The sequence below is a fragment of the Tupaia chinensis genome, unplaced genomic scaffold, assembly GCF_000334495.1.
Source record: "Tupaia chinensis unplaced genomic scaffold, TupChi_1.0 Scaffold000028_1, whole genome shotgun sequence".
NCBI classification, from domain to species: Eukaryota; Metazoa; Chordata; class Mammalia; order Scandentia; family Tupaiidae; genus Tupaia; species Tupaia belangeri.
Genome location: NW_006159458.1, coordinates 5,199,331 through 5,226,541, shown reverse-complemented (window position 1 = coordinate 5,226,541; position 27,211 = coordinate 5,199,331). Strand labels below are relative to the sequence as shown.

The 27,211-nt window shown below is 38.6% G+C and overlaps 2 protein-coding genes across 3 annotated transcripts in view; one reads left to right on the top strand and one right to left on the bottom strand.

Moving 5' to 3' along the window:
* Nucleotides 1–27,211, top strand: part of RASSF8 (Ras association domain family member 8) — a 134,962-nt gene that overhangs the window by 38,324 nt on the left and 69,427 nt on the right. The window contains exon 2 of one of the 2 annotated variants that reach the window (XM_006140284.3): nucleotides 1,093–1,194. The gene's annotated coding sequence lies outside the window, so the exon portion shown is untranslated. Of the gene's footprint in view, nucleotides 1–1,092; nucleotides 1,195–2,381; nucleotides 2,401–27,211 lie in introns of those variants that run through there. The other variant, XM_006140286.3, reaches the window with a different exon arrangement.
* LOC102494941 (40S ribosomal protein S4, X isoform-like) lies at nucleotides 20,468–21,290 on the bottom strand. The gene is given in 2 exon segments (XM_027771050.1): nucleotides 20,468–20,825; nucleotides 20,828–21,290. Coding segments are annotated over 2 exon segments (786 nt in total). The 5' UTR covers nucleotides 21,276–21,290; the 3' UTR covers nucleotides 20,468–20,487.

The window sequence follows — 27,211 nt, the reverse complement described above, 5'->3', positions numbered from 1 at the left end:
TTATAACAACCATTAAGTTATATGAAGTGTTAGTCTAGCAACCAGTTCTGGGCACAGTGTCTCAATTCAGGCTTGTAGCAGCTGTGCAGGCACAACTCAGCTGTGCACTGGGAAACTTTGGACGAATTCCTCCCTTCATCAGTTCGATTTGAAAGTTACCTGTTTTCTTACATTTTGCATCAGATTTGGGGTCTGCCAGTTCTTTCCCCTTACGCTGTTTTTAATGCACTATTTTATAAAATTTCATAGCTAAGAAATGAAGGATTATAACGTTTTCTGGTATTTTTTCTTTATAATAAAAGTAGTTCAGCGTCTGAGTATATTAAGAAAATGGTTGATGGAAGCAGTCTTGTTACTAAAGTAAACCTTTCTATAAATAAATGCAGAAACATCTGTGAAGGGCATAGTCTGAATGTGGTAGACATAGGAATTACGTCAATTCCAGTCTCGTGGCCAAGATTTCTTCCTTAGGCTTTCTTTATAACTAATGTCATGGCAGAGTTTTGCATTCCCACAGCATTAGGCAATAAAATATCCAAAAGAAATGGTGCCAGTTACCTACCTCCTTAGGGTAGCCAGGGGTAGTCCGTAATCTGTCCCTACCCAAGAAGAGCGTGACTTGCTTTTGTTTTTGCTGTTTAGCACTGAAAATCTGAGATCTCTTCTTTAACTTCCCTTTTAGTCCTGGTTTTAGGCATTTTTCCAAAGAGTCTAACTGCTAACCGCTTTTAAGAAATTATGTGGTATTACAGGCACTTTGGTCAGTCGAGAAAGAAGGCACCAAATCTTTCCTAGAACTCCAGGGGCCCATCAAATGACCTTTTCTAGAAACAACTGAAATTCTTTTTCAAAGGCATAAAAATGCTAGTTGAAACCAAACAGAAAACAAATCCAACCCACAGGTCCTGCCGTTCAAATGACTAAGGTAGGGAGAATGGAAGGAAAATTCTTATTGGGGAAACAAAAACAAAAACTATTCTGAAGCTATGAGCTCGTGGGTAGCGCTTCGATGGTGGTAAGTTAAAATGAGAGTGATGTGGCGTTTTTACAGTAAAGCTTAGCCAGCACTGTAAGAACACTGTACCTTTGCAGGTGCCTGAGCAGCTCCTCCTAGAATACCTGGCTGGTGCTCCGCCCTTCTTCAAGACTACCTCATCCTCACTCAGCTCCGGCTCGGAGGCTCCAGTGTGGAAGGTAAGTCAGAAGATGTGCACTCTGTGTGTGCCTCCAAGAAGAGCATCGTCTCGGTGACTTTTTAAAAAAGCTTTTTAAAGTTTTAGAAGACTTTCCTAGGTTGTTAACTAGTGAACTCAAGAATCATCATTTGTAAACTGTTTATTTAGAGAAATACAAAGTATAGTTAGTGATAGTATCTTTTGTCACTTAATGTAATTTCTAGATTCAAATTTAAGTTGACACTAAAAGGATCCTAATCATGCTGTAGATTTCACATTTGGGGTCTGAAGCAAAATTTTACAAAATGGTATATCACCACTCTTGAGCTTCTGAGCACTATTCTACTAATGCATTAAATTGGTAGTCTCTTATCACAGAGAAGTATTTCTAACAGTCAAGATTAGAACGTTTTGATAACTGTTTTTTGTTTGCTGGCTTTACTTTTCTCCATAGTAATCCTGGAAGTCTAAAATATCCTATAGTTTGAGCTTCCATTTCTTTTATGCCTATAATTGGTTTCATTAAGTAAAAGGAGTCACAAAAGCTCTTTAGATGAGGATACACAGCTAAATTATGTTTCAGTTTCTGTTAGTGTGCTTGCTGTGTGTTACCTCTTGTCTCTTGAATGTTAAAGTGACTTACTGGTTCCAGAAGGGAAAATAATTTGACCTTGTTTGTAGTAAGTGAATCACTTATGAATAAAGTATTCACATTTTACAGGTGAATAAACTCTGTAAGGGCACCAGCCAGAGTGCTGTCTCATAAATTTCTTAGTTCCTAATTTACAGAAGTTATGTGCTGGCATTTTTGACTAGATGATGGATCTCAAAGATCTCCCATAAACTAATTTTTTCCTTGAAATAAAAAGTGTTACCTTGGAACCTTCTAGTAATTGCTGGATATGTGGAGGGCCTGGACTCCACAAGTCCATATTCTCACTGGTTTACTTGTTCTGCTAGACCCCGCTACATTGCATTAGCCACAACTGCGACTGAAGATCACAAGTGTTGAGAGTAAAGGACAGCCTGATTCTAGTAAGGCAATTCTGTTACATCAGGGTATCTTAGTTTTCTGCTGCTATAACAGAATACCATAGACTCGGTAATTTATGAAGGAAAGTTTATTTGCCTCAAGGTTCTGGAGGTTGGGAAGTCCAAGAACTGAGGAGCCACATCTGGTGATGCCACTCCTGCTGTTTCATAATATGGCACAAGGCGTCATATGGTGAGTGAGGCTGCAAGACAGAGAAAATGAGCCAGCTTATCCTTTTATCAGGAGTTTGCTCCCATGATAGCAGCATTAATCCATTTGTGAGGGCATGACCCATCACCTTCTGTAGACCCCGTTCCCAATATTGTTATATGGGCAATTAAATTTCAGTGCGATTTTTGGAGAGGACATTAAGATCATAGAGCCTTGTGAGCTGAAAAAGTCCTATTCAAGCCCTCTTTGTAATGCCCTACAATTCGTAAATCAAAAAGAAAAGCATAAGGAAAAGAAATGTACTGTGTAACTCAATGAACAAATCTGATGAGATAAATCACCTAAGTTTTAGTTTTAGCTTCTTTTACTAAAGATGAAGCTGTGGTGTACAGCTTTCCTTTATACATGAATTATTTTCTATTTAGGAGGATTTCTATGTAAGACATAGCAAGAGGAACTATGGTTCGGGTTTGGTGTTTAGGGATTGTGTGCATCTGAGTTTGAATGTTTTACTTTGTTTCTCTCAGTCACTACTGCCTACCCATTAATACAGCTGGGGATTGTATGAGTTGATGGGATTTTGCTGTTGAGTTTTTATTTTTTGCTGTTTCTTCCCAAATATTCAATAGGTTCAAAATTCAAAGCCTTTGAATTCTTGATTTACAGCACAAAGAGACTCCTTTAGATTTTCCTTTTTTAAAATGAAGTTTTGTTTGTCTTAAATAACGTCTTCATCCACGACTAGGGTACAGCTATACATGAAAATTAGAGAACTTTTTTCTTGACTAATGAAGTAAGCTAGCTTACAGCAGAGTGACTTCCCTAAGCCTTTCTATATGAAGCATCAAATCTGAGTGACTTTTTTGTTTGTTTGTTTTTTCCCCAAGGGTACACTGGCTAGCCGGAAAGAGACAGAAGGAAAGTAAGAGTGCACCCCCATGAGGCATCATCACACCACAACCCCTTCTCTTCTCCATTGCGCTCCCTCTTTGGGAATTTATGTACAAAGACTCAGTGCACCCATCATGTTTTTCAAGCAGCCAGGTCTAGAACTTGAACTGCACAGTCAACCATGTGAGATAGAGCCACCACACCACCAACTGGCCCAAAGCATCTCATTTTAGTCATGATAAGATTTATTTATTTATTTATTTATTTGGAGAGATTTTCGCTATAGGGCGCGTGCACTCGCCAGACAGACAGAGAGAGACATAGAGACAGAAAGCGAGAAATCATCCCCCAGGGGGGATGGTCACGCCGCAATCCCTTCTCCCTCATTCTCCTCTTGGGATCTTGGGCACGCACGCACACGCACCCGGTGTGAGTTTTAAGCCACTGGGTCCAGGACGCGAACCGCGGTCGACTACGTGGGAGTCCAGCGACATAGCCATTACGCTAACTGCTGGTTCCCAGTCATGATAAGTTTTGATAGACAAAATCAGCTTTGAAGTCTCGGCATTGCTATATGTAACACTGTCTTAAAAATTTTCCCCATGAAAGTACTTTAAATTTTTAATGTCTTACAGTGAGATTGCCTTCACTAAATGACATTTTCTTAAAATGATGCAATTTCTCTTGAGCCAGTTTTTTTTTTTTTTTTGGAGAGATTTTCACTGTAGGGCGCGTGCGCTCGCCAGACAGACAGAGAGAGACATAGAGACAGAAAGCGAGAAATCACCCCCCAGGGGGGATGGTCACGCCGCAATCCCCTCTCCTCCATTCTCCTCTCGGGATCTTGGGCACGCACGCACACGCGCCCGGCGTGAGTTCCAAGCCACCGGGTCCGGGACACGAACCGTGGTCGACTACGTGGGAGTCCAACGACATAGCCATTACACTAACTGCTGGTTCCCTTGAGCCAGTTTTTTTTAGACAATTGATAACAGAGAATAATTTATGCTTTGTTTATCACAAGGCACTTTTGTTAGGTTTGTTCATTTGGAGCTGTGTAAAAAAACAAACTTTAAGGCTAATATTGTTTATAAAAAGACAGATTGAGTAAAAAGGAATAAATTTTACTGATTATTTATTTGACTTCTCTTTCAGTTCGAAATAGGATACAGTCTTCTTCCAGCTCCTTTTTCTGGTCCCTTCTTGTAGAAACCTTAGTGAGGGGAAATAGTGATAGTGGACTTAGCTCCAAATCTCCTTTCATAACTGCCTTACAAATAATTTCCTATAGTTTCAGGAATGAAATGTATGGTGGTAATATACTGTGTCCCTGGTAATGGGGAGTTGTATCAGAATGCTGTCACCACTTCAGATTTTAAGGGGTATGTGTGTGTAGGTTAGGTTTTTCTGCCCCATGTAGATTTATTATATGTTTTATATGCTTGTACTTGGTCTTAAGGTTTATTTAGATGGGGCTATTTCTGAGTAAAACTTGTAAAGAGGTGTTTACTGTTGTTATAGATAATTTGTGCATACAGATTTTATAAGGCTTAAAATTATATTGCAGAGAAAACAACTTGATAGAAAGAAGGGGGGACATTTTCTGTAATTTAAGTTGTCATAGTAACCTGCATCAAGACTTGTACTTGGAATCTAGGCCTGAAGAATTTCAGGGACAATAAACATTCCAGTTGCATTCATCATCCTTTTTTTTGGGAGGGGGGAGGCCGATAAAAGAACCATCCATTGTGACCTAATTTATTTCTGTTTTTAGAAAATAGGGTAGCAGTTTGCATATTTTAGCACTTAAAAACTTCTGTAGAAAAGTAAAAATGAAAAGTTCAGCCATTTATATTTGAGAATAACATTTTATAATGCTATATCACAATCTATTGATAATTATTTCAGATTTCAGGATAGCTTGGATATGATGGACACTTAATGAAATATAAGAGAGATAGGATTTGATGGGAATAGAGGAAATTACCATAGCCACTTGTCCTGCAAACCTAAAGTAAGAGTAATGAAATCTAGTTTTCGTGGAGCTTTCACTTGGGAATGCTATAATTTTTCTAATATTAACTTGTTAATATTTTTACTTTGACAGCTTTATTAGATACAAATGAACTTTAGTGCAAAAAAGGACAAAGCGGCTAGCCAGTGGGGTGGCGGTGAAGGCAGCTGGATCCCACATGACTGGCTGTGTAGTTCAAGTCTCGGACTCAGCAGCTTGAGAAACACACTAGACACATGTGTGTGCATGCCCAAGATCCCTTGAGGAGGAAGAAATTCTAGGAGAAGGGATTGCACAGTGACCATTCCCATGGAGGGTGCTTTCTCATCCCACCTCATCCTCTCCTTGGCTGCCCTCTGCAAATTGTTTTAGAAGAAAGAGACCAAGGTATCATTTTTAGTGGAAGAATTAAGTTTTCTTTGAGAAACTTGTATAGACATTATTTTTAGATATCCTATCTTTCACAAAGAATAGTAGGATGTTGTTTTTAAAGGCGTTTTTTTTTTTGAGAGGGTTTTTTTTTCACTATAGGGCGCGTGCGCTCGCCAGACAGAGAGAGACATAGAGACAGAAAGCGAGAAATCACCCCCCAGGGGGGATGGTCAAGCCGCAATCCCTTCTCCTCCATTCTCCTCTCGGGATCTTGGGCACGCACGCACACGCGCCCGGCGTGAGTTTTAAGCCACCGGGTTGGGGACACGAACCGCGGTCGACTACGTGGGAGTCCAGCGACATAGCCATTACGCTAACTGCTGGTTTCCTTTAAAGGCAATTTTACAATTAGTTTCTCTCTTGCCTTTTAAGATACTAAAGATCATCTTTGAGTTAAAACATTCTTCTTAAGCATGGAACATTAGGAAAAATAAGGAAATAAGCATATATGTACATACTTTGCCCATTCATTTTTAGGAAACCAGAAACTAAGTTGGAAGATTTCATGGCTAGTCTAATTAACGAAAAAAGAAAAATTATACAATCAATTCACTGGGAAGATGTGAAAGAAAATAAAATCATTATTTCACTGTTTAAAGATATGCACTATTAATATTTTATGAGAAATAAAATTGAGAGCAGGCTGTCAGGAGCCAAAATACTAATGATGATGATGGAACCAGCAGGTGGCATGGTGGTTATTAAGGCACTGGGTGCTCCCACATGGCTGACCACGGTTTGAGTCCTGGACCTGGTGGCTTGCTCTCTCACCTTCTCTCTCTCTCTCTCTCTCTCTCTCTCTCTCTCTCTGTATCTCTCTAGTCAAATTAAAAATGAATGAATGAATAAGTAAAGTTAAATAAATAATTTTAAAAAATACTAATGATGAAACACTAGAATGTTCTCTTCTGCTAGAATTAGCAGCATACTTACTGTTATCACTGCTATCTAAAATAGCACTGAAATATCTAACCAGTGTACTAAGGAAAAAAAAAAAAAGGATGCAAGAGAGAACTACTGGAAAGGAGAATAGAAGTATTTATTTTAATTTTTATTAGGAATAATGTAAATACATAATCTTTTGTGTATAGCAGTAATAACTAGTTAGAAAATATTATAAAAAAGAAGCCCATTTATAGTAGCAACAAAAAGTATGCTGAGAATTAAATTCTGGAAAAAATGCACATAGTTTTTAGGAAGGAAACTAGTAAATTTAGAGGATAAGGAGACTCTTTTTAAAAAAAGAATTATTTTATTTTAATATTATTTATTACTATTATTATTTTCGAGATTATCAGAGAAAGAGAGAGAGGGAAAGTGAGAAAGCAAGACACCAGATCCAGGACTTGAACCGCGGTCAGCCATACCGGAGTCCAGCGCCTTTAACCACCACATCACCTGCCGGCCCCAGGAGACTCAGTGTTTTTGAATAGGAAGACATTTCCTTAATTTTTTTATCTATATTGATTTGTATATTTAATACAATTCTACTCAAAATCCCAGCAGTAACTTTTCACAGATCAGTGATTCTGAATTCCATTTTCATAGAATAAATAAAAGTGAGAAAATGTTTATAAGGAATAATAATGAAGGGAAAGTTATAATGCTAGATCATAATTTTTAAATAATAACGAGGCTGATAATAGACACATACTTGCAACAGAGTGGAAAGCTCAGAAGAACATTACATTGATAAAAATGCCATTACAAATAAAGAATATAAAAATGTAGAAAGGTACTAAATATCCTAGAAGAAGATATACAGGAATATTTTATCTCAGGTTTGGGGAAGAATGTCTTACTATACAGAAGCAAAGGTTAAAATTAGGGAATAATTCATACATGTAACTTTAATAAGTGAAATCATTAAATTTTGCATGTGTGATATCACAGAAACACAATCACTTGAGTACTCAATTCGTGTACTCACTCTCACTTTTTCTCTATATATAACATATAATTGAAATATAATATATAATTACATTTTAATATATAACATATTTACTCAACAAATAAAATTAATATCCATATTATACAAATAATTTCAAGTCAGTAAGAAAATAATCATATCCAATTTAAAAATTTATTTGTATCTTTTAGCAGACAGTTTAAAAAAGAACATAAACTGACATAGACTAAAGATTTGTTTGGCCAACTGCATGGTTCAAGTCCTGGACCGGGCAGCTTGCAAAGCATGCCAAGTGCATGTGTGTGTGTGTGTGTGTGTGTGTGTGTGTGTGCACGCCCAAAAGTCCCAAAGGAAAATGGAGAAGGGATTGCAGCATGTCTGTCCTCCCTTAGGGATGATTTCTCATTTTCCCTCTCTTTCTCTCTCTCTGGTGAACACACAAGCACTATAGCAAAACTAAAAGAAAAAGATTTTTTTCCATTTTAGTATTTAAAGAAAAATATTAGACATAGATTAAAATTCAAAACACATATGTGTGTGTGTGTGTTTGTGTGTATATATGTACATTTTTTAAAAATACAAAATTCATTCACTGGGAAGATGTGAAAGAAAATAAAGTTACCTATTATTTCACTGTTTAGAGATATGCATTATTAATATTTTATTGGAAATAAAGTTGCGAGCAGGCCGTAAGGAGCCAAAATGCTAATGATGGTGAAACACCAGAATCTTTTCTTCTGCTAGAATTAGCAACATACCTGCTGTTATCACTGCTATCTAAAATAGCATGAAATATCTAACCAGTGTACTAAAAAAAAGAAAAAATGATGCAAAAGAGAGTTGTTGGAAAAGAGAATAAAATCATTTTATTTTTCTTAGATAAAAATTTTATTTTTTTACAACTTCGCATTGAATGGATCTTATATTTTTTATTTATATATATATCATGTATGTGTCTTGAATCTTTAATATATAAGATATTTATAATCTTTATACACACACATGCATATTTAAATAACCTCCACATAAAACATAACATATGTAGACCTATATCATTCCTAAGGTTGGTCATATATAATACAACCAGAATGGTCGTATAGTACAACCAGAGGGTAGACTGCTATGCAATCAGTAAAATAATTTATCTACTTACCTATAGGGTTTTTAAAACTATTTAATGAAATGGGGAAAACATGGCAGTAACCTGGAAAAGACAGTATCAAGATACAATATAAATTATAATCTTGATGGTGCTTTTTAAAAAATATTTGTATAGGGTGGGGCGTGGGGCACCTAGAAGGAACTCTACCAAAGAGTTAATGATGATTATTTCCAAATGATATAACTGCAGAAAAATAATTATGGCTCTGTGAAACAAATTTGCTTTCTATTTATAATCAAATGTTTTTTAAAAATTATTGATCAAATGTGTAAGATTTCGTCATATCATTTTTGGAATAAAAATTTATTTACTGTAAAGCTATATTTATTGAGATGGACTCTACACAGAATTGAACAGTAAAGGGGCGTCTGAGTCTTTGGGCAGGGCTGCAGACACTGACCTGGGCTGCTGTCATATCAGACAGTGATGTGTACCTTTCCATCCAGTATGAGGCACAGCATCCCCAGGAATGATAAAGGCCAGCGTGTCCCTGTCTTAGTCCGTTCAGTACCAGTACAGCAGAATATGTTGAGACTGGCTAATATGTAATTAACAGATTCATTGACTTATTGACTTACGTGAATCTGTTCATTTTCTTATTCTTCTTCTTCTTCTTCTTCTTCTTCTTCTTCTTCTTCTTCTTCTTCTTCTTCTTCTTCTTCTTCTTCTTCTTCTTCTTCTTGTTCTTCTTATTTTGGTGATTCTTCTTCTTCTTCTTCTTCTTCTTCTTCTTCTTCTTCTTCTTCTTCTTCTTCTTCTTCTTCTTCTTCTTCTTCTTCTTCTTCTTCTTCTTCTTCTTCTTCTTCTTCTTCTTCTTCTTCTTCTTCCGCCCGGGGTGAGTTCACGCCCCCGGGTGGGGGGGGGGGGGGACACGAACCACGGTCGACTATGTGGGAGTCCAGCGACATAGCCATTACGCTAACTGCTGGTCCCAAATCTGTTAATTGACATCTGGATTATGGGTGGTCCAGAATTGAGGTTCTGCTATCTGGTGAGGACCTTCATGCCACATCATTATATGGTGGAAGCAAAAGGACAAAGACCAAAGAAGAAAAAAAAAAAAAAAAAAAAAGGAGGGAGAGAAAAACGAATACTCATCCTTATGTGATAATGGTACTAATCCATTAATACTGTTATAGTAGGATTAAATTTCATCATGAGTTTTGAAGGGGACAGACATTCAAATCATAGCACTTCCTAGGTTTAAATCTCAGCCCCTTCTCCTGTGTCAATTCCATCAGTGTTTCTGCACTTCAAGTATTTAAATATTGATTGTCAACAACATTGAATCAAATTTACTGAATCTTTATGGATTAAATGGAATAATTGGTATAGCTATTTTCATTCCATAGCCAGTTTGATTTATTATTTACTCTTCCACCACTTACTTTCTTGACTACTGTATTGATAACAATTACACTTTCGCAAGAAGTTTAAGAAATTTTTATACACACACACACACACACGAATTAACTATTTTCAGGTGTAAATAAAATCTGACTTTAAAATTATGAAACAGTTTTCAGATTTACTGAATATCCTCCTGAGAAGGCAAGATTGATTACTAAAGAAAATTGTTTTTATAACACAACATATCTGTTATCATCTATATATATGTGAACTTCAGGAAAAAAAGGTTTTTAGCCGTAAAAAAGGGAGTAGTCATTGTATATTTAAAACAATTACTTGTTTACAAAAAGTAATCGTTTAGGGCCCAGCAGATGGTGTAATGCTTATGTCACTCGCATGTAGTTGACTACAGTTTGAGTCCTGGACCTAGCAGCTTAAAACTCACGCCAGGCCCATGTGCGTGCATGCCAAAAATCTTGAGAGGAGCACGGAGCGGAAGAGTTGTGGCATGGTCATCTCCCTGGGGGGGGGGGGTGATTTGTTGCTTTCTGTCTCTTCAGTAAGTGAAGCATCCTATAGCAAAAATCTCTCTTAAAAAAATAAAAGTAAAAGTTTAAAGTACATAGGAAGGTATAAACTAAAAAAATAAGATTAGCTCCCTTCTACTGTATTTCTGCTATCAAAAAGCTACTACTAGGCCAGCACGAGATGTAGTAGTTAAGGCACAGGACTCCCTCATGGCTGACAGCAGTTTGAGACCTGGACCCAGGGGCTTCAAATTCATACTAGGCACTTGTACATTCGTGCACAAAATCCCAAAAGGAAAATGGAGGAAAAGAGATCCTTCCCGGGAGTGATTTCTCGCTTTCTCTCTCTGTTTCTCCAGCAAGATCATGTGCCTTATAGAAAAACAAACAAAGTAAGTCTCAAAATTTAAAGTTACTTTTATTAGAAGTTTCTTGGGTATCTGCAGAAAAAGAAAAATGCATCTGTAGCATGTATATATGTCTTTTCAATTTATACTGGTAGCATTGTATGTGTGTAATGTGTGTATGTTTTAACACTTGGTTCTTTTTGGGTTAACTCCTATAATCACCAGAATAATCTTAAAGGTGGGCACAATTATTTGCATTCTTCCATTGGCTGAGTTTGCAGAAACAGGGTCATTATGTATTTCCCAATTGCATCAGTAACTATCATCTTGGCTTCTATCATTGGATATTGAGATAGGACCCATATCTACTTTAATGCAGTAGGGAAAACATAAAAATAAACAAGATTAAAATACAAAGTGTTTTATTCTTAAGACCTAAGGTAATTTTGCAAAAACAATTTCTGTTATGTAAAGTAGACCTCATGAAAGTTAAAAAAGTAGAATAGGTTAGAATTCTTGGTTTCTGCCTTTGAGAAGCATAGATTTACTGTGTTAAGGTTCATATAAGGTTATATCAACTATTGCATTATCTCCCTCTCCCTCTCTTATTCTTCTATTCCAGGTTTTAGCTTTTTCAGGCTGCAGGGTCTGGGGCTTGAACCATGCAGCTAGTCATGTGCGATCCGGCACCTCAACCTCCACACCACCTGCTGGCCTTAGTGTGCTTTTTAAGAGTATATATACATTGTGTAAAAAATCACATCAATGATATGTACATATTCATCATCTATATTTAATGTTGCGTCATGTTGTACACATTTCAGATTCATTCTACTCCTTTTTTTAAAGAGGTTTTTGCTATAGGGCGCATGCGCTCACCAGAAAGACAGAGAGACAGAGAGATGGAAAGTGAGAAATCACCCCCCCCCCGGGGGAATGGGCACACCGCAATCCCTTCTGCTCCATTCTCCTCTCGGGATCTTGGGCACGCATGCACACACGCCCAGCGTGAGTTTAAGCCACCGGGTCCGGGACTCGAACCATGATCAAGTACATGGGAGTCTAGCAACATAGCCATTACTCTAACTTCTGGTCCCTACTCCCTTTTTTTGAGGTATGTTTTGTCAATAGTTTTTACTCTGCTGTGGTACACCATTTCAAAATCTGTATCACTTGTTTGCACACATTCTTGTGTTTGTTAATCAATTTTCCCCAAACCTCTCTCCCTCTCGCTCTTTCTAGTATCTATGATTACTCTGTCTACTTTTATACTATCAAAGCCATTTAGCTTCTGCTAAAGAGTGAGGAAACTCAAAATATGTTAAGTAGGGACATAGAATATTTGTCTTTTCTAGCCTGGCTTATTTAACTTAGCATTGTATCTTTTAGGTGTCAGTACTACCCAAACTAATCTATAAATTCGGTGTAATTTTCATGAAAATATAAGCAACATTCTTCACAAAAATAGAAAAAAAAATCAGGAAACTTTGTCTGAAATCACAAGAGCCAATATTACCAAAGCAATACTGAGTAAAAAGAGTAAAGTTGGAGGCATCTCCCTACCTTACTTCAGATATTTTGCAAATATATAATAACCAAACAGCTTGGTACTGGCACAAAAACAGACACATAGACCAGTGGATCAAATAGAAAATACAGAAATAAATCCAAGAACATACAGACAATTGATTTTGACAAGGTCTCAAGACAATCTAGTGGAGAACAGACAGTCTTTTGAATCAACATTGCTGGGAAGACTGGATATCCATCTACAGAAAAATGAAACTATATCCCCTGTCACTATTTAGAAAAATCAGAGCCAGCAGGTGGTGGTTAAGGCACTGAACTCCCACATGGCCAACCATGATTTGAGTTCTGGACTTGGTGGCTTGCTTTCTCACTTTCTCTCTCACTTTCCATCTCTCTCTCTCGCTCTCGCTCTCGCTCTCGCTCTCTTTCTGTCTCTCTCTGGTGAAATTTAAAAATAATAAATAAAAATTAAATAAAAATTTTTTTTTAATTAACTCAAAATGGATTAAAGACTTAAATATAAAGCCCCACTCGAGGAAAGCAGAGGAAGCACTGCTGACCCTCTAGTGCATTGGTTAAATGCTTAACATTGGGAGGCATATCCCACTTGGCCAACTGCAGTTTGAATCCCATCCCTGGCACCTTGAAAAACATGTCAGGTACCTGTTCATGTATACCTAAAATTCTGCAGGGTTGAAGAAATTAAAAAAGGATTGTGGTGTGACCATGGCCCATCGGAAGTTCTTCTCCTTCCCTCTCTCATTCTGTCTTGCTCTTGCTGCATGTGTCCTCTGGCAGTTTTTTTTTAAAGAAAGAGTTATTGAAATAAATGAAGACTTCTTAAATAAGACCTATAATGCATTGGCAACAATACCAACCACAGACAGGAAGTATTATATCAAGTTAGAGAGAGAGCGAGAACACAACAAATAAGAGACAACCTACAGAATAGGAGGAAATATTTGCGAACTACACTCTGATAAATGATTGATAACCAGGATAAACAAGGAACTCAGAAGAGCTGATCTGAAAAGAAATGAATAATCCAATTTAAAAATGGGCAGTCAGTCTGAACATGTAACTCAAAGGCAGATATACAAATGGCTAAAAAATACTTAAAAATTGTTCATCAGGAGACCAGCAGGTGGCGTGGTGGTTAAGATGCTGAACACTCCCACATGGTCGACAACGGTTTGAGTCCCAAACCTGGTGGCTCGCTTTCTCACTTTGTTTGTGTGTGTGTGTGTTCAAATTAATATGAATGAATAAATAAATAATTCAAAAAAAGTATTTCTCATACCTTTTCAAAAGAGAAGTGCATATCAGAACTACAATAAGGCATCACCTAACCCTATTCAGAATGACCATTATTAAAAAAAAAAAAAAAACTGAAAATAATAAATACTGGCAAGGTTGCAAGAAAGAAAACCCCATTCCCTGCTGATGGGCATGTAAATTAGTATAGCCACTGTGGAAAACAATATGGAGGTTCCTCAAAAAAAAAATAGAATTATCGTTTGATGTAGTAATCCACTTTTGGTTATCTACCAAAAGGACATAAAATTACTCAATTGGAGAAACATTTGCACCTTCATATTTATTACAGCATTAGTCACAATAGCTAAGACATAGAATAGCCCAACAACTGATGAATGGATCAAGAAAATGTGACACATATACACAGTGGAGTACTACGTAGCCATAAAGAACATTAACCTTCTGTTGTGTAATACTATACAAGTTTCTATACAAGTAGATTTTTCACTTATACTTAGGACAGTTTTTCAAACCAGACTCTTTGGAGAGTAAAACTGGGCACAATTGATAATTAAGCCAAAATAACAATGTAGTTTAAAAAAATAAAACAAAAAACTCTTTCAGGTAAATCAGGACACATGGTCCCTCTAGCTGCACCCTTAGTGTCTGACTCCTGGTCCCCTCAGAGAACAAGGGCCCATCTCCGTTGGGCAGGAAAGTAGTGGGTACATGGGACAAAGTCAGGTTACATTCATCTTTCTGAGCTTTCATTCTAACTCATTAAATTGAGGGTAACACTACCCATCTTTAGAGTGTCTGTAAACATTAAAGAAATTGTCATCTCAAAAAGCATGTAATGTGTGTGTGTCTGGAAATTGGACACCTGTAATTCCTCACTCCATCTATGAAAATGATCTTAGCTGTGCTGATGGGTAGGCTTTGTCTTCAGGTGCTCCTGCTGTGTCATGCACTTTGTACTTCTCATACACCTTAAGTATCCCCATAGTCCATTCCATCGGCCATCACAGGTGGTTGTCATAACCAGCCATGAACAAAGTTCTTAATTTACAGCATAGGGTTGGTCTATATCACTCCAATCAAGTGCTTTTTGACATTGAAAGGCCTGAGATGGGGCTAGTTCCTTGGCCTACTGAGTAAGGGACCTGGATTCGCCTAACCCACTGTACAGTTCGAATCTTGGCCCCAACTGTTTGAAAAACTCTCCACATGTACCTGAATGCCCCAAATCCTGACAGGTTGGAGAAATGGAGGAAAGGGTTGCGGCATGACCATTGGGGAGATACTTTCTCTACTGAGCACACATTCCCTCCAACATATAAAAATAAATAAATAAAAGCAAAAAACATGAGATCTAGTGTTCGGTGCTCATACTCATTTTCCCAGTGAACTCTCCTTTTGTAGAATACTTTCTTTTCTTTGTGTTTTCCTATTTTCTGTATAAATTGTTGTATAAATGGCTGAAATACTCTTTTGTAAATGTTTCAAGTGTACGTTTTTATATGCATTTCATAGAGAGTGTGTTGGAATCAAAGGCACTTGCTTTTTACATCAACTGCAGAGATACGCTTCCTCCTTAGGAAGAAAATGTACTCTCCGAACCTTGAAAATTGATACAGTAGTTGGTAATATAGATACCAATATGCTTTTATCCTAATAGGTAATTTCTGCTAATAATACCAAACTGGAGGAGATAGAATACCTCAAGGTTTGGATCTTCTATGAAAGTAAAGCCTTTTTACTATTATCTTCCATGGTTCTCTTTATTAGTAAATCTGCATTCACACTTGGTCTTACCTAGACTTTAGGCCCACAAAGAGTCTCTGGTTATGGTCATGTCATAATTCTGCAACAGTGAAATGAGGAAGGTGCTATGGGAGCACATGGGGAGGCGCTTTGTGCCAAAGTTAAGGAGAGCTTCTTGTGGCTGTCATTTAAGCCAAATAGTTAAAGGCAAGTAGGTCTTTAGGGAATTGTAAAAAGGCCTTTTAGCATATAGGAGGTAGCACCCACAAATTCTAGAAAGGCCCAGAAGCTTAGTGTGTTTAGGGGAAAACAAGTACTGCTGGGTGTGGTTCTAAAAGTGGATGGTCCAGGGACCAGCAGTTAGCATAATGGCTATGTCGCTGGACCCTTATGTAGTCAACCACGGTTCAAGTCCCGAACCTGATGGCTTAAACTCACACCAGGAGCGTGCACATGCATGTCCAAGATCCCGAGAGGAGAATGGAGGAGAAGAGATTGTGGCAAGGCCATCCCCCCAGGGGATGATTTCTTGCTTTCTGTCTCTCTGTCTTTCTGGCGAGCGCACATACCCTATAGCAAAGACCTCTCCAAAAAATAAATAAATAAATAAAAGTGGATGGGCCAGACATGGCTAATTTAAAAGTAGTATTCTTATTCTAGTTTAACAGAGACAACTTTTACTTTTAGGAGCACTGGGTCTTATGGTAATTGAAGGGATCAAAATTACTTATAAGTAAACAAAGTTGTAGTTGGAGGATAAGTAGAAGCATTAATCTGTAGTAACCTAAACTTCACATGTCTCTGTGTGAGAAGGTTTACTGGTACTTTTCATTCTTTGTATCTTTATAATCTTAGGAAATTAACATTCTCATTCTTCAAAGGATATTGCTACTTTAAAATGTTCTCACTTAAAATATTGCAGATAGATAACTTTAAACCTATATACTGTTTCCAGCCAGTTGATATAATGTTATTAAATCAGCTGCTCTAAATATTAGGCAATTGCACTGTGCAAGTTCTTTGCAAATTTTGCCCAAGTGATAAAATGATTAAAGATTGCATTTTATTTTGGGTACAGCAAATAATCCTTTCAGAAAAACAGCTTGAAATTAATTGCCATTCGTATTCCATTGTGCCCCAAATGATCATTTGAATGTGTATTCATTCCGTCTTTATTATATATCATGGAGTAGAAATAGTCTTAGTGTTAACAAAATAGTGGTTCCTCAGGCTAGTATTTATATTCTTATTTGAAAAATAAAATAATGTCAGCGGAGTGACTTTACTCTAGCTCGCTAGTACACAGCCCCTGCTCCTATTTGTATTTTCTTTGTGCCACACCAAGACATATTGGAAAGACTGTACAATCATATATAGAGAGTTGCAATTTTCGGTTTTTACTTAGAAGTTACTTTGGAGGTTCAATTTGAGGTTGAAGAAACCAAGACACAGTTGGAGACTGATTTGCTCCCTCTGGACTTCTCTTCATGATCAAAAAAATCATTCATCTTGATAGTCCCAGTGTGTACCAATACATAAAGGCCTGTTGAATGGGTGAAAGTATCTCTTTATTCACAGAGCATGAAAAACAGCACAGAACTTTCCATTTCCAGTCAGTCTCTGTGTTCGTTCCTGTACACTGGTCCTTCCCCATCTTTTTATCAACTACAGAACAGATACTGGGTTGTCAGAAAAGCCATGACATATTTTTCTATGCAAAAATGTGTCATGACTTTTCCAACGACCCAATACATAGCAGTACTCCCCAAATTTAAAATTATGTAAGATGTATAGCTCCAGCTATCCTAACCCCACTCTTTTCTCACAAGGAATCCAAGCTCACACATGTTAGGGCATGGGGACCACGGATATAGTAGGATAATCTGGAATACATTTTAATTCCACTTCCAAGATGAAACTTTTCGCTTTTGAATATACCCTTTATGCTTCTTTTGTTTTGCTTTGTTTGTTGTTTTAAGAAAGGGTCTCTAGGACCAGCAGATGATGTAGCGGTTACGTTACTAGACTCTCATATGGCTGACAGTGCTTCAAGTGCCGGACCTGGTGGCTTGAAAATCACACTGGGCACGTGTGTGTGTGTGCCCAAGATCCTGGGAGGAGAATGGAGAAGGAGAAGGGATTGTGGTGGGACCATCCCTCCAGGGGAACTGATTTCTCACTTTCTCTCTTACTGTCTCTATCTCTCTCCAGCAAGTACACTAAGGTTAAAAAAAAAAAAAAAAAAAAACTCTTAAAAAAAAATAAATAAATAAAAGGACAAGGTCTGCCCATGCTGTAATCCTCCTACCTCAGACTCCCAAGTAGCTGGGATTGCAGGCCAGTGTCACTGAACCCAGCCTTTAGGTTGCACTGGGAGTGGAACCTGGGCCTGCCATGTGGTTCCAGCCCACAGAGCACAGTGATTTAGCAGTGTGAGCCACACTCATTGAATGGTATTCACAGATCTTCCCATTAAACTGTAGAATCAAGAGATACCTGTAGGGGCACGGTCTTTATTTCTAAAGTAGTATTTCTAAGCAGGGTATTTTGCCATCAGGGCTGTTCGGGAAGTTTGTGAACGCATTGTGGTTGACACCATTGTTAAAGGGGTGCTGCTGACATTTAGTGGTAGCAGCAGATATAGCAGGCACCCTCTTGTGCACAGGGACAGTCTCACACAGTGACGCAGATGACTCACCTTACTTTTCCTAGTGAAAAATCTCCAGCTTAACATAACTATTTACATATATGCATAAAGCATTTGTGTGTGGTCTAAGTAATAATGAAATACTTAGGAATACAACTATTATATAAATTAAGGAAGAATTGTATTTGATTCAGAAGTCAAAAAGAAATTGTCCCCCAGTGAAGGAAACCACGTTACTCACAGCAGTATGTCCCTCGTAGCGTGGGAGTTGCCTGTCCACATACCTGTTAGCAGCCTGCACTCATGGTATAGGTGCAAGCATCTTTGACACCTTCATTATGTCTTGTTGTTTATGTACCTAAATGCATGTTGCTTGGTTATTAATTATTTTCCTTTTATTTCTCTTCTTCCTGGCATCTGTATTGGGAATAGACTGTTGAGTGGTGGCAGCACATGTGTAGAGGCAGGAAGTCTTGTTGGGAAGTGGCACTAATACAGGTGAGGAATGATGGTAGAGAGGATTTGGGTAGAGGCAAGAGAATTTCCTGACAGATTAGATTTGGGTTTAGAGGAGTCAAGGATAACTATAGGCTTCTTGGCCTGAGCATGCAAGCATGCATTCTAGTTGCTGTGGACTGAGATGAAAGGATGGGGGCATAGCATATTAGGGAAGTAAGGTCAAGAGTTCTTCTAGGTCATTGGGAAAGTCATGGTGTGTTTTCCTATGCAAAAATGTGTCTTAACTACCCAATACCATGCGTTTATTTTGAGATGTTTAATGGCTGTCAAAATGTCAGTGTTGGAGAGACATTTGGATATGAGGCTGGAGTCAGAGAGAGGTCAGGGCTAGAAATATAAATGTAGGAATTGCCAAGTATGTGGGATTTGAAGTTGTGAGACAGGCTGAGGTCACTGGGGGAAAGGAGAGGTACATATAAGAAGACAAGAGAAGAACAATGGTTGAGACATGGAATATGCAAATATGAAAAAGTCACAGAGCAGAGGGAACTGAGAAGGATGAGCAGTGAAGTAGGAAAACCAAGAATGTGCGATCTGTTGGACGACAGGGGAAGAAAGTGTGTGAGGCAGTAGTGCTAAACGGACTCAGACTTAGCACCGTGAAGGGGACTGGCAACTGGGTAACAGCAGTTCTGGTGGCAAAAGCCTGGCAGGGTGGGTTTTATAGAAAATGGAAGAGTTCTTTCAAGGAGTTTCTGCCCCAGTGGGATCAAATGGAGAGTAGTCAGTAAGAAAGGTGGGATCAGAAAGAAGCTGTCTGGTTTTAAGATGTATATGTACCTTATTTATTCTTTGATCCAGTAGAAAAAATGATGGAGAGTGGTGGTCCTGAGAAGTATGGAATCCTGGTTACTCACAGAGCCTCGTGCCTGCAGTGCATTTTCCAGGCGCCTTGGATGCCATGGCCCTGGAATATCTAACTGATTCCTAACAGATTCTGAGGCCCTGGGGCCAGAGACTCACTTATGCTCTGGTGTCTGTTCCTCTTTCACATAGGAGAGTTAGTCAGGCACCGTGCAAAGGATCAGGTTTTAGTCAAACATCAAATTAGAACTTGGTGAGAAAACAGAAGGGCTGGTCGCACTAACCACTCTTCTCCATCAGCATTGACTTGAGAGTAGCCAAAGTCTTCCCTTGTCCACTGGGGCCATGTTTACCAAGATGGCCCCAGGTCTTTAGGAGGAGGCACGTGAGCATTGGGAGGGTGGTTGTACAAGTGCAACCCTGGACCTGAGCGTGATGCCTCCCTACTTGTTACACTCTGGGACGGGCACTGGTGTTTGCTTACGGACAGTAGGAACGCTCTCTCTCCCTCGTTACCTCTTCTCCTATTACCAGTTGGCAATTTGGTTTCAGCTCCTGTTTCCCTTCCCCTTAGTAGCCAGTCAGCTTTAGGCGCTCTAAGGAATAGGAGGAGAACTTGGTGAAAAGGAAAAAGGCTGCATTTGGACTAAAAAATTGTTGTTGGTACGGGAAGGGAGTTGAAACGGATTTGCACAACCAAAGGCAACATGAGGGGCTTCAGGCGTCTGTGTACATAAGATGCAGGAGAAAGGGGTGGGGGAATAGGAGGGGAGACTAGGTGGAATCACTCCTGGTCCCAGAGACTAGAAAAGAACCTGCCCCTTTCTATGTAATTTGTCACTTCAAAGCGTTTTTTTTTTTTTTTTTAAGAATTCTTTTATTTAACTTTATTTTTATGCTGTATCATCTTCAATTAAGTATGAAGACCTCTCTAACATAAAATCTAGAGACCATTTCACCCACTGCTCTGTCTGGCTGCCAGTCTCTTGTCTCTCTCTTCGGCAATGGTGAGGTGGATGCCTTTTCCCCGGGGAAGAGAAATCCATGGCTTGTTACCTTTGCCAATAACAAAAACGTTGGAACAACGAGTGACAAAGCTGTTGCCAATGGCATCTTTCACATGAACCACATCAAAAGAGCCAGGATGTCTCTCTCTGTTGGTGATCACACCACTTCTTCCCAAGCTAGCACCTCCTGTCACCATACACAGGTCACCAGTGTCAAACTTGATAAAATCAGTAATCTTGCCAGTCTCCAAGTCAATCTGAATGGTGTTGCTCACCCTGATGAGAGATCCGGGTAGCAGATGGTATGAGCATCATGGGTCACCAGACGAGGGATTCCTTCTGTGCCCACAAAGATTTTCCTCACTTTGCACAACTTGTACTTGGCCTCCTGAGGTGTATTACGATGGACAGCAAAGCGACCCTTGGTGTCATAGATCAGACGGAAGTTCTCTCCAGTCTTGTCAATGCTGATGACATCCATGAAACCAGCAGGGTAGGTTATGTCAGTACAGACTTTGCCATCAATCTTAATGAATCGCTGCATGCAGATCTTCTTTACCTCATCTCCTGTTAAAGCATTCTTAAGTCTGTTCCTTAGGAAAATGATGAAAGAAAGACATTCCCTCAACTTGGGACCAGTGGATGGACGAGGGGCAAACACACCAGTCAATTTATCTAGCATCTGATGTTTTGGAACTGCAACCCACTTCAGATGCTTCTTAGGGCCCCGAGCCATGGCTGCACTAGGAATGGAATGAGCTCATTTGTTTATTTTAACTTGACCCGGGAGAGACAGAGTGAATGAGTGAGAGAGAGAGAGAAAGAGAAGGTGAGAAAGCAAGCCACCAGATTCAGGACTCAAACCATGGTCAGCCATGTGGAGTCCAGTGCTCTTAACCACCATGCCACCTGCTGGCCCCCATTTTATAGTGTTTTAAAAGCCCCGGTACCATTTGGAATCCAAAATTGGTAGGTACCACTTACCTTACTGACTGGAATTCTGCCCAGTGCAGATCTAAGAAAGACCCTGTAACTTTCTGAGGAATTATCCATCTTTGTGTCTTAGAAACGACAGGGAACCTTACAGCCTCATCCATGAACCCTAAAAAGAATTCTTAAGACTGAAATTTTTATTGCAATTTCTTTGGAATGAGACCTAATGCTGTTTGGCTTGTGTTAACCCCAGTTATGTCTAAGCACTGACTCAGCCATGTGTCCATAGAAAGAAACCACTGTTAAAAATAGTAGATACTGACTTTAGCCAATATTGCATAACTGGTCCCTTTAGAGAATTTCATCAGAACTTTAGTCAAACATTTCCTAGAAGAACTTCCCTCTTGCTGATGGATGATTTTTTATATATATATATATATATATATACTGGTGAAATTACTCTTCTAGGCCTTGCTTCCCTCTCTGCCCCCAATTTCACCAGGAGTGGAGTCAAGTAAATATGATGACTTGACCTTATTCATTGAGACTGATGGCAGTGGTCTGAATGTTTGTGTCTGCCTTGAAATTCATATGTTGAAACCTAATCACCAGTGTGGTGATATTAGGAGATGGGGACCTTTGAGAGGTAATTATGTCATGATCAGTGCTCTTATAAAGGAAGACCTACAGGGACCAGCAGGTGGTGTGGTGGTTAAGGTGCTGGACTTCCATGTGGTTGACCGCCATCTGTGCCCTGGACCCAGCAGCTCAGAAATCACACTGGGTGCATGTGTGTGCGTGCTCAAAATCCTAAGAGAATGGAGAAGAAGGGATTGCAGAGTGGCCATCCTCCAGGGGATGATTTCTCACTTTCCCTCTCGCAGACTGCACACATGCCCTATGGCAAAAACCTTAAAAGTAATAAAATAAAAGAGGACTCAGAAAAGCTGCTCTGCACCTTTGACCAGGTAAGACAGGCTAGAAGGCACCTTCTGTGAACCACAAAGCCCCTCACAAGACACAGCATTTAATAGTGCCTTAATCCTGGACTTGCAAGCCGTCAGAACAGTAAAAAATAAACTTCTGTTGCTTATAAGCTCCCCAGTTTGTAGTATTTTGTTACATCAACCCAAGTGGACTAAGATGCTGACCCGTGAATTTCAGTTTAAATCTAGTATCTTTAAAGCTTTTGTTCTCGTATTTACAGCACATAGTAGGCCTTTAGTAAATGCTTTTGAAACAATTAGGTGCAATGTGTAATCTCCGTAATTGTTTATTTTATTAGATCACAAAATATGTAAGTTAAAGATCTGGTTCCAGAATGCTTACATTGAAGTCTTCACTTTGCCGCTAATGAAAGTGCGTGATCTTGGACAAGTTTTGAAACTGCTCTGTGCTGTGGTTTCCTCTTCTGAAAAGCAGAGATAATAATACCTCCCTCATAAGATTATTATGAAAAGTAAATAAATTGATACATTCAGAGCACTTAAACAGTGCCTGGCATATACCAGAAACACTTAACGAAGGACTGTAACAAAAGCTGCCAGGCATTTAATTTTTAAAAAGTGAGAAAACCAAATCTCCACTTCTTCTTCAAATAGCATTGTAACTGGCAGTGAATATTTGAGTGCTGGTTGTGTGAACTGTAATAATTTAGCTTTTTGTCATCAGCTGTGAACAGTTTCCTGTGTTTCTGAAAACGGAGGAATAGCCATCACCTGCCTATGCACTTCACATCAGTGTATCACTCTTGACACCTAAACATAACTGCGCTTGTCTATTATTTATATATTTGCTAAATCATGAGTTGAATTTTTAAAAATCTCTGGGGACGTGATGACTATCTGACTGTTTTCTCTTGGGCATTCTGGATCCATTATGTTTCCTTCTGTGTGAGTTGTAAAGATCTGCAGTTTATCCCAGCCTCTTGCTTCATTTCTGTGCCCAAATTTATAGAGTCAGAATAAAGGAGAGTATCATCCAGTGCAGAAAACTGCCCAGAGGGCAGGTGGTGGTGCAGTGTAGGCACAACACATGGGCAAGGTCCGGGTCCTATCCTGGGGCCTCCCTGAGCACAGCAGGTATGCTGTGTGCCCAGGGTCCAGGCCAGCTGAGGCTGGGGGTGGGTCACAGTGGGGGGACCCCGTTGGGGCGTACCGGCCTCTCTGTTTCTCTCTCTCTGACAATTCCTCCATGGACCTGGGGAGAGAGAGTTGGTTCCTGGATAACCCAAGTGTATCACGTCCACCATGCACCCCATTCCCACCAGCACCACATTACAGTATGTGATGAAACAATCACACAGCAATAGGGTTCTCGCTGCTGTGAGAATCCAGAAACCCCAGTGATCCAACAGAAGGCGGAGGCCAGGTGGAATGCCAGCAAGCCTCACCTGCCTCCCATCTCCCCACAACTCTGCTTAACAGGTGTGGGGCACCAGTCCTGGCTCAGTGTAGGGAGCACCTGCCTCATACCCTGTGGCCTTCTAGTCATACTGTTTTTCCACCATAGTCACTCAGGCTCAGTAAAATATACTAGGACCTAGAGTAGTAGCCAGGCCTATTGTTTGCAATGATAATCATGGAGTTAGAATCTCAAAGAATATTGTTAAGATTTGACACTCATTAGCTGTTGAAAACATTTCTTTTTATAATAAAAGGACCTAGTTTCCTTAAGCTATATTGTTTATTCTTAAAAGCATTTTCTAACTAGCTTTAAGTTTTTAACGGTGTTTTTCCAATGTATGTGTACTTTGCCATTAAAGTAAGTTTCATGTTGATAGAAGTCTTTCCTTTTACTGTGGCCGGCAATGAATGGCTTTCATTAAGGCTCTTTGTGAAATTCTTAGAAGAGTGTAATTGCCAGTTTTTATTCTATACTTGGTAGGTAGGTAAGTAGTCCCAGGAAGGGTAAAATGGTTCTATTTTTATAACCATTATTTTTCCAAACCCCATCTGAGTAAGTGGCATGTTTCTGTATTCTGTGGACAAAACTGAGACCTGTCAGGTCAGATTGAGGAATGTGAGTGTGTGGACCTTCGTGGCTTTGTGAAGTTGTGTCCTTGGGCTGCAATAATAAGCTCTGAAAATGTACACTCCTAGAGTAATAATAGCTATTATTTATTAAGTCATTACTGCATGCCAGGCCCTATTTTGAGAGTTCATGTTTGTTATTATTTAGCCTCGACAAACTTAAGGATTATTATACTCATTTTAGAGCCAAGGAAACGAGTAATTTGTCTCAAGTCATGTGACTAATAAGTGGTAGGACCAGAATTTGAACCCAGGGCTGTCCGACCACGAAATTGTGTTCTTAACTGACAGCTTCCTTACTAGAGAAGTCAGTTATTGCACCTGTATGCTACCCGTGCCATGGCAGACATATTGATCATGGTGTGTTTTCATGCTGAGCTTAATAATTCCTTCAGCATCCCATTTTTTGGCATCTGTAGTCACTCAGGCTTCATTAGCAAAATAAAACACATGTACTGTACTGTTCTTGGCTCTAAATGAGTCTGCATTAACTTTCTTCTAAATTCCAGTGGTATATTGAAACTGGGCCAGTATGTTTTTGGAAAATAATAAATAACTATTGTTTTGTTTTATGGAACAAATAAAAATGAAGCATTTTTTAGGTCTATCTTGATTGGTATGGACAGTTGATTACTGATTCATAATATTTATATGTTAGAAAATTGTTTATCAAATGAATATTTTAAATAAGAAACAAATTTTGACACTTCTCATAGAGTTTGCTGTGATAAGATTAGATCTTTTTTATGTAGTCAGCAGAAACTGCCTTGGAAGTCTTCATAAAATTCTAGTCAGAGATCAAAATACTAATCTTTAGCAATTGAATTAAGAGCTCTTGTTTTAGGGCTATAAATGGGGAAATAGAAATTTGTCAGGATTAAGATTACAGTCTGTATATGTGTGTGTATGTATGTTTTGCTTTTAGGATTTAGTCGTTTGAGACCTTACTACTACTTCAGTTGAAGGCAGCATTCTTTGCAATTCCATATATGGTCAAAGGTTTCCATCTCTCTTCTGACCCACTGATGTAAGGGGCTATTTCCACCCACCGCAGGCATCTAAAGAGCACCTTGACAGAGGACTGAGGGTGGAGGGCTTGAGCCAAGGACTAGTAATACCCACAGTAATATTTTGTCATTCCTGTCAGCTGTTTTGTATTTAACTTTCTAGAAAATACTTTTAGTTTTCTCCTTTGAAATCTGAGACATGTAACTGTGAAATAGAAAATAATTTATATCGAAATATATTTCCATTGATAAGCTACCCTACTAGCAAAGAGATTGAGGTGAGCTTTAGTCCAAGTTAATGGAAAGCTACTTTTCTTTTGTATATATGTTAAAAGTAAGTCATATATTAATACTTTAAGTTCCTTAATTTACAAAGAAATGGACATGTTCTCTCATTTTTGCAGTGATGTTTGTTAGGGGAAGAAAATATATAATGCCTGAAAGAAGGCGATCTGAAATGGTGTTGAAATGCAATTCAGATCAGTATTTCTGATTTGAATGTACTTTGAGGGAAAAAAAATGAAACTAAGAGAAATAACTCATTAGTACTGTTTCTTTAGTTTTGCTGTTTGTTCTCAGTAATACCAATTCCCTTTCTTCTTCATTGATAAGGTCCTAGCTATCTGTACTTTAAAGACAGAAGACAATACTTCTCTGTAACTCTGTGACCACAGACCCCACCAACTGGGACCAATGGATACTTACAATTGCTTGTGGCCAGTTGAAGTTGATACTTTGTTACCAAATCAGTAATTATCTGTGTTTCCATCCTGTATTTTGCAAAGCAGTCAGATTCTCCAAATGGGAGAGTCAGAACCTTCAACTAAATAACTAAGGGCAGGAAGAGCCTATTTTCCCTTAAAACACAAGGGAAATTCATTTTTGTTTGTTTTAAGCTTTTAAAAGCCTGGAAGTTATTAAGGACCGTTTCTTTGTTTCGTTTTGGCTGGTTCTTGGATTATCTGATGCATCTCCCTGGTTGTAAAGTCTAACTTGTTCTTTGCTTTGCTTTTTTGCTTCAGTTATAATGGACTTTTAGATTAAGAATTAGCTTCTCCTCTCCTGAGCTTTTAAGATGTTGTTCTGTAGCTCAGCTGTCCAGAATTTTTTTTTCAGTGTTACCTTAATTAATCTGCATATTTTTGCTGTCTGTTTGGGAAAGTCACAATTTAGGATTTGGGGCATGGGAGAGGGGAACCTTCTCTGTTGATACTGTTATCTACATGTAAGAAGGAGCTTTATAAATTGCAGAGTTCTGTACGGTTGTATATCAAATGGGCAAATTGTGTTTAGGTCATTATAAAGATAGAAAAGTTCTGAAAATTAACAAAAACTGCTTTTAGAGTTTAAGTTGCTCATAAAGTCTGTTGCTGGCTGTTGTCCATGTCAGTCCATTTTGTAAGGTATGAGGTTTTTTTCTTTTTCTTTACCCTTTGTCTTGTGTGATGCTATTTGATTTGTATGCATCCAGTTGTATAGATGTTTGTTTACATGTTTTTTTTCTCACATTAACAAGACAGGATTGAAAATGAAAATAATATCTGAAGCTTGTTCATTAACTAAAACCTTGCCATTTTTTCTTTTCGTGTCTATTGGTTTATAAAATTGACCTAATCTATTTTTATGCTGTGTACAAACTAGGCAATTTTTTTATGAATGTATTTGCTTCATGTTTCCAGTATTCTTTTTTTTTTTTTTTT